Source organism: Diadema antillarum, unplaced genomic scaffold, assembly GCF_040938485.1.
Source record: "Diadema antillarum isolate AM-2024a unplaced genomic scaffold, OU_Dant_1.0 seq00000423_RagTag, whole genome shotgun sequence".
NCBI classification, from domain to species: domain Eukaryota; kingdom Metazoa; phylum Echinodermata; class Echinoidea; order Diadematoida; family Diadematidae; genus Diadema; species Diadema antillarum.
Genome location: NW_027271406.1, coordinates 358,621 through 372,829, shown reverse-complemented (window position 1 = coordinate 372,829; position 14,209 = coordinate 358,621). Strand labels below are relative to the sequence as shown.

General features: G+C 36.3%; 1 protein-coding gene across 1 annotated transcript in view; it reads left to right on the top strand.

Moving 5' to 3' along the window:
- Positions 1-4,009, top strand: part of LOC139732443 (histidine ammonia-lyase-like) — a 52,607-nt gene extending 48,598 nt beyond the window's left edge. Inside the window, exons 18-20 of the mRNA XM_071643301.1 lie at positions 57-165; positions 779-848; positions 3,729-4,009. Coding sequence (XP_071499402.1) covers positions 57-165; positions 779-848; positions 3,729-3,878 — 329 coding nt within the window. The 3' untranslated portion in view covers positions 3,879-4,009. The remainder of the gene's footprint in view (positions 1-56; positions 166-778; positions 849-3,728) is intronic.
- Positions 4,010-14,209: the final 10,200 nt, after the last annotated feature.

Sequence of the window (14,209 nt, the reverse complement as noted above, 5' to 3'; positions counted from 1 at the left end):
AATCATTGTTTTTAGGTCACAGTATTACAAATTATCTCTTTTCTCATCTCATGTAGTACTCGCCATTGAGCTGATGTGTGCCTGTCAAGGTATTGACTTCCTGCGACCTCTGACCAGCACCCCTCCTCTCGAAGCTGTTCACAAGCTGGTCAGGAGTGTGGTTAGGTATGAGCCTCTCATATTTATGAGTCTCTTCAACACTTTAAGAATAGTTAATTCCAGTCACAGGTAGCAACACAGAATAAGTTTGAAAGGTCATGGGCCCATTTTATGGGGTCCTTCTGGGATGATTATATTGTAACTGTGGCAGAAACTGAAAAAGATCACATCCCATTGCTTGCTACTCTATGTTACCATGGTGATACTGTGCTTTATGGTAGTTGATGTAATTGCAGAAGTTCATGGAAGAGTGAACCAGATTAGAATAAAATGCATTTTTGTTCTACTCTATGTCAACACCAAAAATGCAGGCAATGGAAAGCTTGGCACTTTTCTCCTCTAATCAGACTTTTTGAATGAAGACTCTTAGAAAAGAAGAAGAAGAAAATGTTAATTGGATTGAAAAAAAAACGATGACGTGATATGGAGGGGTTGTCCTTCAGAATTTACTCAAATGTTCATGTTGTTATCATTGTACATTATCATGCATATCCTGATTCCACAACAGTTAGATACTACAGTTTGCTGTGAGTGTAACGTAGATGCTCAATCCAGCTCATAGTCATGGCACACCAGTCTGTTTTTGACATTGCGTAATTTTGTCAAACTTTGCTTCTAGTCCTCTTGAGCGAGATCGCCATCTTGCTCCTGACATGGAGATCATCACCAAGCTGTTGAGGGAAAACAAAGTGAGTGCCAGTACTCTATTTAACTCTTTATGTGCTACGTTCGCACATCCGACTCAGTCGACGGCGTGCAAACTTCGCATATTCTGCTCAAATGCACAAACCCGCCCAAACCGATCGATAAATCACCAAATGCCGCAGTACAATGAAAGCATTTCTCGCGCTTTTGTTCCTCTCATGTATAGCTTGCTTTTCATGTGGTGATTGAGTATTAAGCGGTGTTCCCTACTGGATTTGTGTGTGAATTCACTGTTTGTGTTACTGTTTTGTGTGCAAAAGTCATGCCATTACAGTAATGTAGCTACTGGTCATTTGAAGGAAAACAATCGAAGATTTGTCATGCAATTTACATCAAAGAAAAGCCTGGCATTTTCTTTAAAACTTTGCTCACTATGGCCCGAATTCACGAAGGTGGTACAAATGAAACCATGGTTTAAACCATGGACAAAAACTATGGAGCGCCAAGTGTCGCATGGAATATTTCATTACGAAATTGATCATTTCGTCGACAAAATGACCGTTTCGTTAACAAAATTATTTCATTTTTTCATTTTAATTTATTTTCATATTTCTCACATATATCACAATATAAAATAAATTGATACGAAATCTATACAGAACATAATTCAAAATAGAACTTCACCGGAATGTTCAAAAGTTTGTCTTGGTATACACAAGGTCTGTATACATGCGAGTTAAACTGAGATCATAATGCGAAAAATATGATGGGGCCTGCGTAAAAGCAAGCTTGTATAGAGCCGCAGGTCCCATGGTAAAATCAGATTAGGGGAAGCATAAGTACAGATATTTTTAGACCATACTGTAATTGGGGGATCCGATTAAAATGAACAAGATCAAATCAAATGTTGCTATATAAAATACAGAATAAAACATTGAAAGGTCACATGTTGCAACTATAACCTACTACAAGTAAGGACATTGAGATAACAACGACTGAGATTGTAAGGATTTAAGTGGGTGTGGAGGTATAGATGATGACGTAACAATTGGCATAAATACATAAATGGAAGGTGGGCTAAAAGAATTTTGTCGTGAATATAAAATATACACACAAGGACAGTGGAGCTCAGGTGTCAAATTCCAGCGGGGTCCTAAACCATGCAGGCCGTGTGACCATGGTAACAGACAGCTGCCACGCGCAAGAATTCCAACAATCGAGTGTAACAATAAAAACTTAGAGAGCGCAACAGGCAGACTGATCGAAGAATAATAATGTACATGGTTAGGATCCCGTCAGACTATTACTAGAAGATAAATAAGATAGACAAGGGAGGAAATACTGAGCAACAAGTACTATGCAATATGCATGCTGTAGCTGCTCAAAAGATATTGTTTTAATTTTCGTTTGAATGAGGTTAAAGTGGTGCAGCTTGTAAGTTCCGTAGGGAGTTCATTCCAGTACTTAGGTCCAGTGAACATGATAGTTTTTTTCGCAAAAATTGTTCGGGTACGTGGAAGGTGATACGCATAACGTTGGCGGGTTGGATAATCATGAACTGTATCATCATTCGTGGACGAAATGTTCATTTAGTTACAAAATGTTGTCATTTCGTTACAAAATAATCATTTCATCGACGAAATGACTGATTTTGTAGCGAAATATTCCATGCGACACTTGGCGCTCCATGGTTTTTGTCCATGGTTTAAACCATAGTTTCATTTGTATCACCTTCGTGAATTCGTGCCTATATGTCCAGCTTAAGAGAAATCTATAGAATTACAGTTACACAGATTTGACAAAGAAACTGTTTTCTCAAAGCATGACTACGTTGGTGTCATTGAATAATGTGGTACACAGGGGGTTTCCATCATGGCACATAAATAGTTAATACTCCATAAAGGTCCGGAAACCACATATTAGTGGTTTGGTGCTGTATCTGTTCATTTGAATAATCTGTCATTTATTCCCAGTACTAATATACATGCAAGGTAGAATGAAAACTCCCTTCATATGAGCACTTTTCATCAGACTCGTTTGAATATTTCTGTGCAAAAAACAAAAAACAAAAACATATGTGAGGGAATGGACAAGATGCACTCACAAGAAATTACACCGACACAGTGTAAATTTGTTGGTTCACAGCTCTGCTGGGTATATAGGCCAGTTTTATTGTATCCCAACAAAAGAGGGCAGAAGTGGCTGTATCAAGACCCCCTTGTATCTCTTAATATGATGGCCTCATCTATCCAAAGGTTCCCTGTGTTCTCTTGCACATCCCGACAGAAATGGTTAGTGATTCGGATAGTTGTACACAGCATCTCAGTATTACTGCTCTCAATGAAGTTGTACAGGCAAATGGCAGAGGGGCATTCTTGCCCTCTTGACCACACAACTTACTGGTAGAGAAGCTAGAGAGAGAGAGAGAGAGAGAGAGAGAGAGAGAGAGAGACGGAGCAGATGCAGATAAAAGGGGGGGGGGGACCCAAGGTGGGGGTAGAGAGAAGGAAAGAGGAGGAGAGACAGAGAGAAAAAGGCAGGAAACCAAGGATGCCTTGTGAATGAGGCAACCCATGTAATCTGAAGTCAAACACTAACTTCTTGTGTTACTCTCGCACAGAGCCAAATTTACTGTGCGCGGGTCCTTCAAATCACACTTTCGTACGCATTACAATAATTGGTAATCTGCTTTTTCACGTATGGAACAGGCAAATTTATCCTATCGATTGCGTGAAAAATATGATCGTTCAATCATTTGGTATCGTTTGTCATTTGTTCCGTGAAAATGTTTTCCCATAGGAGAACATTACAAAAATGTTCTGCCCATGGGCGAACATAACCAATGTGCCTCCATCACGTGACTGTGTTTAGCCAATCACTAACCGGTATTTGACTAACCCATTTAATATCATCTTATATGCTAGGTGTGGGAGGCAGTGAAGCCCTTCGTCAATAACTACGAGACTGAGATGCTGAAGGAAACCAAGGTTCCTTCTCCGACGTCCAGCGTCCTCGAGCCCAGTAAGCGTTCCCATGGCAAGCGCAAGCGGATGAGGAGCCTGAACAAGAATTGAACTGCTGCTCCAGGCATCATGTGAGGCCAGCTCTGGTATATACCCCACCTCTTGCACTACCATTCTTTTCTTTTAATTTCAGTCTTCGAAAACTTGCTGCCAATCTAAGATTCAGTCAAAATTATAGTGATTAGGAGGCTTTTGAAATTTCTGCAACTGATAAAAACAATTGTGCATGTATATATGATCTTTTTAATTCTTCCTGATGAAACACTGACAAGGAATAGTAAAAATGGCAATGGAAATTGATAATGAAAAGATATAGCACCATGCCACAGATATGTAGTTAGTTGGACTCAGTGGGTTAATTGATGTGCATTGTTTGCTGTGTTAAAACAGGTACAGCTGTACATATGGAATATTTATAAAAGAGAATTATAAGGTTAATGAGCTGTGGTCTCTGTTAGGTACAGTGTACAGTATATGACTCAGAGGCTTTTGTACCAATGACAAGAGATATGATGTTTTGGATTTCTATCTTAATTGTTCCGGGTCAAACAACCATACTTGAAGGCTGAAAACTTAAACAAAATTAGGAGAGAATCCTTACAGCTGTAAAGAGGATCATGTTTTTTTGTCAAGTTACAAGAGATTCTAGTTAAATATGATTATTATGATATACAACATAATAATATATTAGGAAGATGCAGCATTTCAACTGTTATTCCACTGATGCTGGTTTTTTTTTAAGCATGAAAAGTAGTGAGGTAGTGAAGTTTTTACATGAATTGATATCAATGTGAACTTTGTAGACATTTTCACTGGTGTAAATATCATTTTAGATAATTGATTTCTGTAAATATGTTCATGCACTCTTCAAGGTTTTAAAATTCAAGCGCATAATCTACCCCACATGTGAGAGAGAGAGATGTGTGAAGTGTTCATTTTTGCAAGGACCAATTTTTTTCATCTGTATAATCTATCTAGTACAATCCAGGATTATTTAGTCTGAGCACAGACCAAAATTTCTGCTTTCAGTGAAACAGAAAATTAAGTCACGGCTTCCAGCTTGAAATGATTGCATATTATGCATCATGTTTTCTCTTCTGATAATTTTGTTTTTCACATAATGTTTGTATGAAAACAGATAACTCCTCAGTGCCTGAGCTTTACACTGCATTTTGTAGACCACATCCCCATTTGATCTTCCACAGAGAAAGCAGACAGATAATTGAACTGTCCCAGAAGAGACATTTGCTTTCTGTCTGGAAATAATTGTGTGCTTTAGTCATTCCATATCATTGCCTATCACCTCAGTAATACAAGTCATCATTATTTTTATACGAGCCTGTGGTGTTGCTTTACTGTATGTATTTGTACTTGATGTTGTTCTGTGCTGTTCCCTGTGGTGAAATACAGTAGTTACATATGTATCTAATGTTCATGAGTGTAACATGCATGACAGTACATCAGGATTTTTTTTTTTTTAAATGAAAGTTCGCACGGTGCATTATGCTTGTTGTGGTACATTGTGATGTAACTAAATCTTGTGGTGTACCATACCTTGTGGTGTATTCACATCTTCTGTAGCTAATGATCTTCGGCCAGCAAGTGTTTTCTCACGCACTTTGAAAATTATGGAAAGATATCTCTTGGCAATAGAGAAAATGAAGACTTTGAAATATGTTTAAAGAGTGTGCCGTGATATTGGTTCTAGCTTCTTTTCATTCCTTTTTTATTCATTTGATAATCATTTTTAATTTGTTTTTCTGCTCGATACATTAGGGGAAGAATCTTCACCTAGAGTGATATGTATTAATGAAGCATGTAATGCATTGCAATTTTTGATAGCATATCTCTATCAGGATTTAATTTTGATTAACATAGTATGCTTGGTACAATCATGAGTGTATCTATTTTATGTTTTCTTTTAGCATGATGTTATGTGATTTAAAGCATCATGTCTTTGTACTAACAAGCTAGTGCAAAGCCCTCAATATAGCAGTTTTTGTTCACTTTAGATTTGCACAGTTAGTCTGACTAGATAGATGTAGAATGAAATGTATGCAACATACATTGTAATTCAAAGTTGAAGTAGATAAGTTGAATTTCTCCCTATGTTAGTAAGTTCTGAGACAAAAAATGATTATTGCTGAGGCTAAAGCTTGATATTCCTCTGTCGTAATTGATTTGATCGATGCAGAGGTGACTATTTCTGTTATTGCTGTAATCTTTCTGAAAAAAAAATCAGAAAGTCTAAAAAACATGTGTTATGTAGAAGTTGTTGCATCAAAGTATGTGTGATTGATTGTGGTGCTTTTGCTGGCAACTTCTCAAAGGAGTATGCTCAAGCAGATGTACATATCTCATTCATCAGATAAGAGGCTGCAGATTTAGGATTTGTTGAAATTTTGTATTCATCATGGTAATCGCTTCCCGACGCAAGAGGTAAAGTTTTGTTTTATTTTTGTGTCATCTTATTCTTTCATTAGACACAAGAGACTGTCTAGGAGTCTGTTTCATGAAGTCATCTCATGAAAGTCTTTACTTAAATCTCAGAATAGCCAAAGTGGCTCATATGTACATGTAGCTATGAGGGACTTCCACAAAGAAATAAACTCCAATTTAGGAAGTTTCTCATAAGTGTGTCTTACATTTGAGTGGAAAGTCTCTCATAAGACTTTCATGAAACAGACCCAGTTTTTGATGTGGTGTGCTTTTTTCATTACTGTTCACTTTCATCATGTCTTCCAATCAGATAAAGAGTAAAATAATGTGAGTATGTGAAAGAAACTATAGTATTGGCTCATGTCAGTCACAGTTCACAGTTTCAAGTAAATGTGACATTTATTCACGCTTCTTTTCTTCCATATGTAATGATCCTGTGCCTATAATTAGATAATCATAATTTGGCATGTGACTCAACAGGTGCTTTCTTTAGTCTAAATTTGGTAATGGTGTTCAAAGATAGCTATCAGGATGAGCATTTGATATCAATAACATGGATTATAATGGAAAAGTATATCAAGTTGGTCATGAGAAGCAATTAATTCTACAGGCTCAGAATATCGTAGGTAATGGTCAAATTGACATGAAATTGACTTATTGGAAATATCACGTGTGTGTGTGTGTGTGTGTGTGTGTGTGTGTGTGTTTTGTGAAAATGATGGTGACATCAAATGGAATTCGAAAAAATATAATTGAAAAAAGTGTTTTTGCATGCATGCACATGCATGTGTGTGGGTGAGTGAGTGTGAATGTGGGTGTGGGTGTGGGTGTGTTTGTGTTTGTGTTGATGATCTATTCAGGTTCTCAAGTCTTCCTGATTTTAGAAACTCCGAAAAAGTTTTGTAATATGATTCATTGCATTCTCTAGTTACAGAAAAGGTGTTATTCAAAATTTGTTTCATCTACTGCTTGCAGTTCATCATTGCTTGACTTTATAGACAGACCTCTGTTTGGTTGAAAGTGAAGTTCTGTGTGGATTTGTTGTTTGTTTGTTTTTTGTCACACATTTGCTCCAATGACCACCTTGATTTTATGTTAAAAATGTGAAAATGGACATACATACTGTAGTATACTTTCATGTTTTGCCTGACCACCATTAAACAGAGTGGATGAGGTATAACTTGTATATACCATTAATTTGCATTAATGCATATCATGAATTACGTATAAATGACAAAGTCAAAGCTAATTGTCCATGTATGAACATTTGTATTATCAGGGAGGTTGTGGAGAATGGAGTCACAACCGTCTTATTTCCTTTGCTAGATTTTCCAAGCCGCCGCTCAAAAATATTTGAAGCATGTTGCAAACTGGATCTGCCGCTCAGATAGGAAGACAATTGACTCGTGTCTCATTGCATAATCACCAGCCATTTTCAAAGGAAAATATGTCTTTGTGATTGTAATTACTTTTCGCTATCCCTTCTTATAAAAGGTACATGTAGGTGGTACAGACATGAGGATGCGCAAATAGAAAGTGAGCAAAAAATGCTGAAATAAAGATGAAAATTACTCGACTGGGCATTCCCGGGCACTAATCTGATATATCTATCAATAAAGAATTATACTTGAAGATTATTCCGTATTAGTTTCATTTGTGGAAATTAAGTGGAAAAGTGATAAAAGCAGCTTTCCAGGATGGTACAGTTTTAAACATTTTCACATGATACAGCTCTGATTTACACTTTTGCGCAATTTTCTGGACGGAATTGACTTTTGTTTTACATGCTTTATCATTACGTAAAATTTCATTTCATTTAATAAATAAATAAGCAAAATATGGCCAACATTATGATAACGTTCAAAATGAATCTTCACATTGCTCAGCAAGACGGCGGCTTGGAACATCGATCATCAAAGGCACAAGTGCACCTGTAGAATTCTTTTGTACATCAATAGAAATCTGACAACTGTTTGAATAATTGCAGCCAGTTGGAACTCCAATGTATAAAACCTCCTTGGTATTAATAAAGAGAAACTAACATGGAACAACCAGTGTTTGCTGATCATGAAGTATGACAGTGTTGAGATAGATTTAAGGTCAGTGAAGAAGTTTATTTCATTATCCATGTGACATTTCAGCCAGTGTCCAGTAGACATATTAAGGGATTAATTATCAGACCTCCCAACCATTCTGAATTTGGAGGAAAGAATCTGAATCTTGACCATTCCCACCTCTTGTTTGATTAGGACTTTCCCATTTTTCTTGATAAATTTAGCACATTCTCCTCTGGGAATTGCTCCTTCTTTCCTACTTTTGAGCCAAATCATCCCTTTTTTTTCAGTCAGAAAAGTTGGGAGGTCCGAATTATTTTAATCTTTTATAAACAGTCTTTATAAGAGGCTATTTTGATGTAGAATTTGGCTGAATGCAAGGCTGACCAGAACATACTGTACCAGCTACAGCTGAAAGTTAATTCAACCTTGGCAGCTGATGATGAAAACTGGCATTTGCGTCCTGTACAGGGAGGACCGAAGTGATGATATCACAGTCTTTTGTTATAGCTTTGGTTAGAACCAGGTGTGCTCATCAATTATAAACCAGTTGAAGACGAGCCCTGAGAATACTCAGGCAGGTGTCTGTGATGGAAATTGTGTTAGAGCAAAATCAGTCCATCCTCAACGGGTTAACACTCTAGCCTTGTGGGGTAGTTTAGAACAAGTTGCCATGGCAGTGAACTGCTCTGACATCACACTTTGGTACTCTAGTACTATATAAAGGGAGTGGTTGCCATATTGTGTCAATTCCATGCTACACTTGTACCTCCCCTCACTTTTGATGCGAAGTACAATATAGTCCTTCAGCACAAAGTGTATGCACCATTCAACTGCGAGAATAACAAGTTTGCTGTAATGTTTCTACATAGTAGAACTGTTCACGAGTATGAATAGTCTTAGCCGTATAACAAAGGCATTTCCTGTTAGCCGGCCCCCACCCTCACCAACATCGAATGCACTGGATTGGACCCCTGATTCTATAAGTAATTATTAAATACATTGATTTCATACAGGTACAGCGGTATGTTAATAGATACTGGGGGTAAAATATCAGTAAAATTGTAGAATACATCAGAAAAATTAAATGTATAATAGCGAGCAATCTTCTCAAAGTGTACATAGCACGAGTGTCAATTTTAGTACCAGTATGTCGATTGTAGCCCTAGCTTAGTGACAAAGGTGTTTAACAAAATTTCTTAGGGGCATATATTTAGTATGATATGTAATCTGTTAGCATAGGAATTTGCCGTGTAGCACTTGCACTATGTTCTTCTGTCTGACGCAATGTTTTTGTTCTTTCGATATGCTTATCAATGCAAACAGCGTAAGTAGCTTACCTTGTTCATGTAAATGTCTTGTTGTGCATACATTTCATCATCCAGTGAGTACCTCTTGTGATACCAACTCACTCTAATGAGTACAGAGAAACGTGTGGTATATAGACTGTCCTATCCTGCTGAAATCAATTTTTTGGTAGACTGATTTCTTCTTTTGTTCCCCCTAGTGATTGTGTACACCAAAAGCAACATTTATCTGGAAAATATAGACTTTAATACAGTAAATCTCACATTGGCCAGCATCATTAAAGTCAACAAATAGGAATTAGTCAACGTTGCACAAGTCAACAAATCTCGTAAGTGAAGCAATTGAGAAATCCTGAATTTCTCATTGATCTTCTTGTGTCATTTTGTCAACCTCTGTATGAGTCAACATTATGCATACATCTTCACTTTATTGGGTCCAATGCATGTCGACTTAGATGAGGTTTACTAGTTTTGTAAAGCAAAGCAGTACAACGTGTAGTTAATATATGTGTAGTAAGTAATGGCCTTCACAGTATACAAGGACTTTTGAGGGCATTCTGTATTGTTACAAGAAATTAAGTGTCATGTATTTGCAGCAAAAATCAAATTCCATTTTATTTCTTCTTGATTGAAATATAGCGGTGGCTACTTTCTGAAAAGTCATACGTGCATTTCATTGGCACAGTCAAATTATTTCATTTCTGTTTACTCTGAGGGACCCATTGCAAGTGTTTCTATAACTGACATTCTGAAAATTTACATTTTAAATAGTCTTCAGCTGTGCATCACTAATTTTCATTTTCACACTTTGGAAACAATATATCTTACCTCTCACTCTAACTGTATTTTGCAGTGTGCAAGTCAATTTACTTGGTAATATGCATGTTGACATGCATCCTTTTGTCAGAGTCATTAAAAAAGAAAAAAAGAAGAGTACATGAACATAAACCTTATTAGTAGTGAAATGTTTTGATGTTGAAGGTTCATATTAAATTTCAAGTCTTCCAGTGTTTTGCATAGTTAGCAATGACTTATGAAGTACAGTGTATCTGATTTTTTTTTTAATAGATAACTGCTGTGATGTATCACAGTATCATATACCCTGTAGTTTAGTGCAGTTTACACTCTCAAGACTTATTCTATGTGTTCATGCCTTCCTTGTAGTAATAAAATTTTGCTTTCAGATTAAATTTCTCGTTGTTAGCTGGTCTTTGTTCAGTTTGTAAGCCTTTTCCTGTCATGGAAGTTGCATGCAGACAACCATGTACATTTCTTGAGAAGAAACTGGTTTGTAAAGTGATTTACAGCTTACAGGCAGTCTTGTACAAATCATTGCATATCAAAGCTTTTTGTTGATTACTAGCGCATCATTATGGTAGAAATGAAAAAAGGTATTCCCATTGAAAGTAATCATTAAAGAGAAAATCCAGGACAAATGAAATTAGCCTAAAAAGAAAGAGTAAAATACAAGTACAGTAGCACAACAGTAAAAGTTCAGTCAAAATAGGATGAAAATTTAACCTGTTACAGATGAGTCCCATGTATACTCAGGCAAGTATCTATGGGAAATGTGTGTTGTAGCAAAATCAGCCTGTCCTCAATTTGTTTGTTATATCAAGTATTTTGTTATATCAGATCTCTTTACATTGAGTTTCCACTGTATATGCAAATAGTGAATTGATGATGTCATACCCTCAAAATGTGTCATACACACAAAAAATATGTAAATACAATCATGAAATTTCCAGTTTTTTTACCAAATGCAATTATGCCCCAGTCTCAAATCCTGATACACTTGTATGTCTGACTGATCATTATTTTGAAGTTGTTCAACCAGGAATAACATAAAATTGAATTTCCCCTATATTTTGGTACATGATCAATGGAAACTTGAGGTGAATGAAGACATCAGCTCACTCATTTGCACATGTTCGTATCAACTGTTCAAGAATTGTTGTGCAAAAATAGCAAATGGTTAAAATTTCCTAACTTCCTCACTTTTCATCCAATTTTGATCAATTTTTCACTATTGTGCTTGCCATATTTTACTCTTTCTATTCTGGTCCGGAATTCCTTTAAATGCTTTGAATGAAAGATGGTATATAAAATACATGTATATATATATATATATATATATATATATATATATATATATATATATATATGGAGAAAAAAAAGGATGTGAAGATTTGATTGATTCAAATACACTGTATTACTGTGAAGTGTGTCCTTGTTTAAATGTGACAAATTTAAGGTATTCACTTCTCCCGTTTTTTGCAACACTATCATTAAATTCTAACAACAGTGTCCTTTGTTCAAATTCAAGTAAAATGTAAATCACAAGCACTCAACAACTACCAAACATTAAAGTCAAACTAAAAATCAAATGACTGGACAGCAAGTACAGATATGGACATCAAAGCCCTTTATTTTGTGTAGAAAAGATATCTCTGCATACACAAACAGGAAGACCAATGTAAACAACCATTTTTAGGTAAAAATCACAGGGCCTGACTTTAGCAGTGCCCCAGTGGCCTTACTGGGGCCACTAAAAATTGATGTCGTGCCATCAAATTTCCAAAAAGCCATCTTTCTGAGGCCCAATCTGGTTCTCAAAATTCAAAATTTAATTGCTATGTTCCCATTTATTTTGGGCCACTACATTTCTCTTTTGGGCCAACAGCAATTCAGATTTAAAGATTTTAGCGGCCTGAATGGGCCACCACAAGAAAAATGTCAGTGTTGAGCCCTGATATTATTCCCTGAAGAGTCTTGAGAAAGAGTCTTGTGCTTAGTTTTAGGGACCAAGTGTAGAATTCACATCAGTGATGACTCACCGGTACAAGTTGGAATACATGTACTGTACTATTGCTGGCATATAAAGATGTGTTGATTGAGTCACAGCCCCACTCTGATGGCCTCTATACACCTGTCACAAACATGTCTATTCTCATTCATGTGCTTGCCATGCAGGCTTGGTCTGCAACAACAGCTAATCCACAAGGCCAACCATCTCATGGTTCCATGTGTCTGATGAGGCCATCATCACACTTGGTACAAATAATCTCTACACACAGTACTGGTACCCATCAGCATGTGTAACACAAATGTCTGGGGAATATTGAGCAAAGTCATTGGATAAATTCCGATCAGCCACACACTTGCAAAAAAAAAACAAAAAAAACAAAAAAAAAAACACCAACAAATAACCATCATAATAATAACAAACAAAGTGAATAATAAATTGTGAGAGGACAAAAGGAGCTCTCTAAAGTCATTTCCATCAATGGTAAGATGATTATTTCAGAAATGTAAGAAAATAGAGGTTTATTCAAAGGCACGGCGTGATTCCATCATCAGCCATATTTCAGAAAAATGCATGACATATACAACTAACGGGCAAAGAGTAAATGACACTATAAAAGGAATGAAGAAATGAGGGGCTTGTTTACCTGAAACTCTCTGTACACAGACAGCATGCTGACTGAACTGACAGAGATAGTCTTTCTCATTTGGGCAGAAGACAAGAATTTTGAATTCAAGGACATGACACTGGAAGAACTTGAATTCACATTTATCTTTCACACTTGATGTGATATTCTATATTTATAGGTTTGATTTTTACTGGTGGCTTTCTTTGACAGAATGTCGGTCCAGTGTAGTCATCCCTATGACTATAATAGCACTCATAGAACATTGTCCAAGTAATGCAGTTGTAGGAGGAGAGCATTTCAGAAGATGGCACAAGCAATGAAACAAAAAATAAATGATGAATGTTACATGGGTGATACATCACCTCTTTGTTATATATGGAAGTTTGTCTGTTTGAGCATGTTTTGTGGTGTGACATGTTTCATCTGACGCAGCAGGTGAAAAGCTTTGCTACAATTCTGAGCAATGTTATTACAATTCTGTACAATGCCACTTGAAAATCTGGGTTGCTCATTAAATGAAAAAAAAACCCAAAACACACCAGTGCTCATGAGCACTTTTTGTAAAGAAGGTCACAACTATTCACAAAAGAGTGAATGACAGATATGGCAGTTCAAGAATTAAAACTGTGCACATATGCAACGCAGCACACAGGTAAAAGCACATGAAAATATCACAGCAGTCATGCTAATAAATGCAGGTGTACCATAGAAAACATGCTATTATAGTCAATGGTGCTGGAATGGGTATGTGGAATGCATATACAAATATTTAAAGTCTTTGTATACAAAATAGATTGTCACAAATCAAATCATATTGGAGTGGATTGTCAGAAATAAAAATACTGCAGGGTTATAGGAATATTTTTATACACAAATCTCTTACACTTACATAAGTGAAAAAGTTCAGCCTGTTGATGCATTCTTTAAAATCAGTCTTTTGTCTTCAGTCAGTTATTCACTTATTTAATTCATTATCTTCCTTATTCAGCCAAATCAAATTAGTTGGGAGTCTACTCAGCTTTAATGTCTGTGGCTTCCTCAGAGAAACGTATTGACAGATCACAAATATCCTGCTTATCATTACTACTGCATGAACAAATTAATATGAATCATTCATATCATAAAGATAACAACACTCTATACAAAAA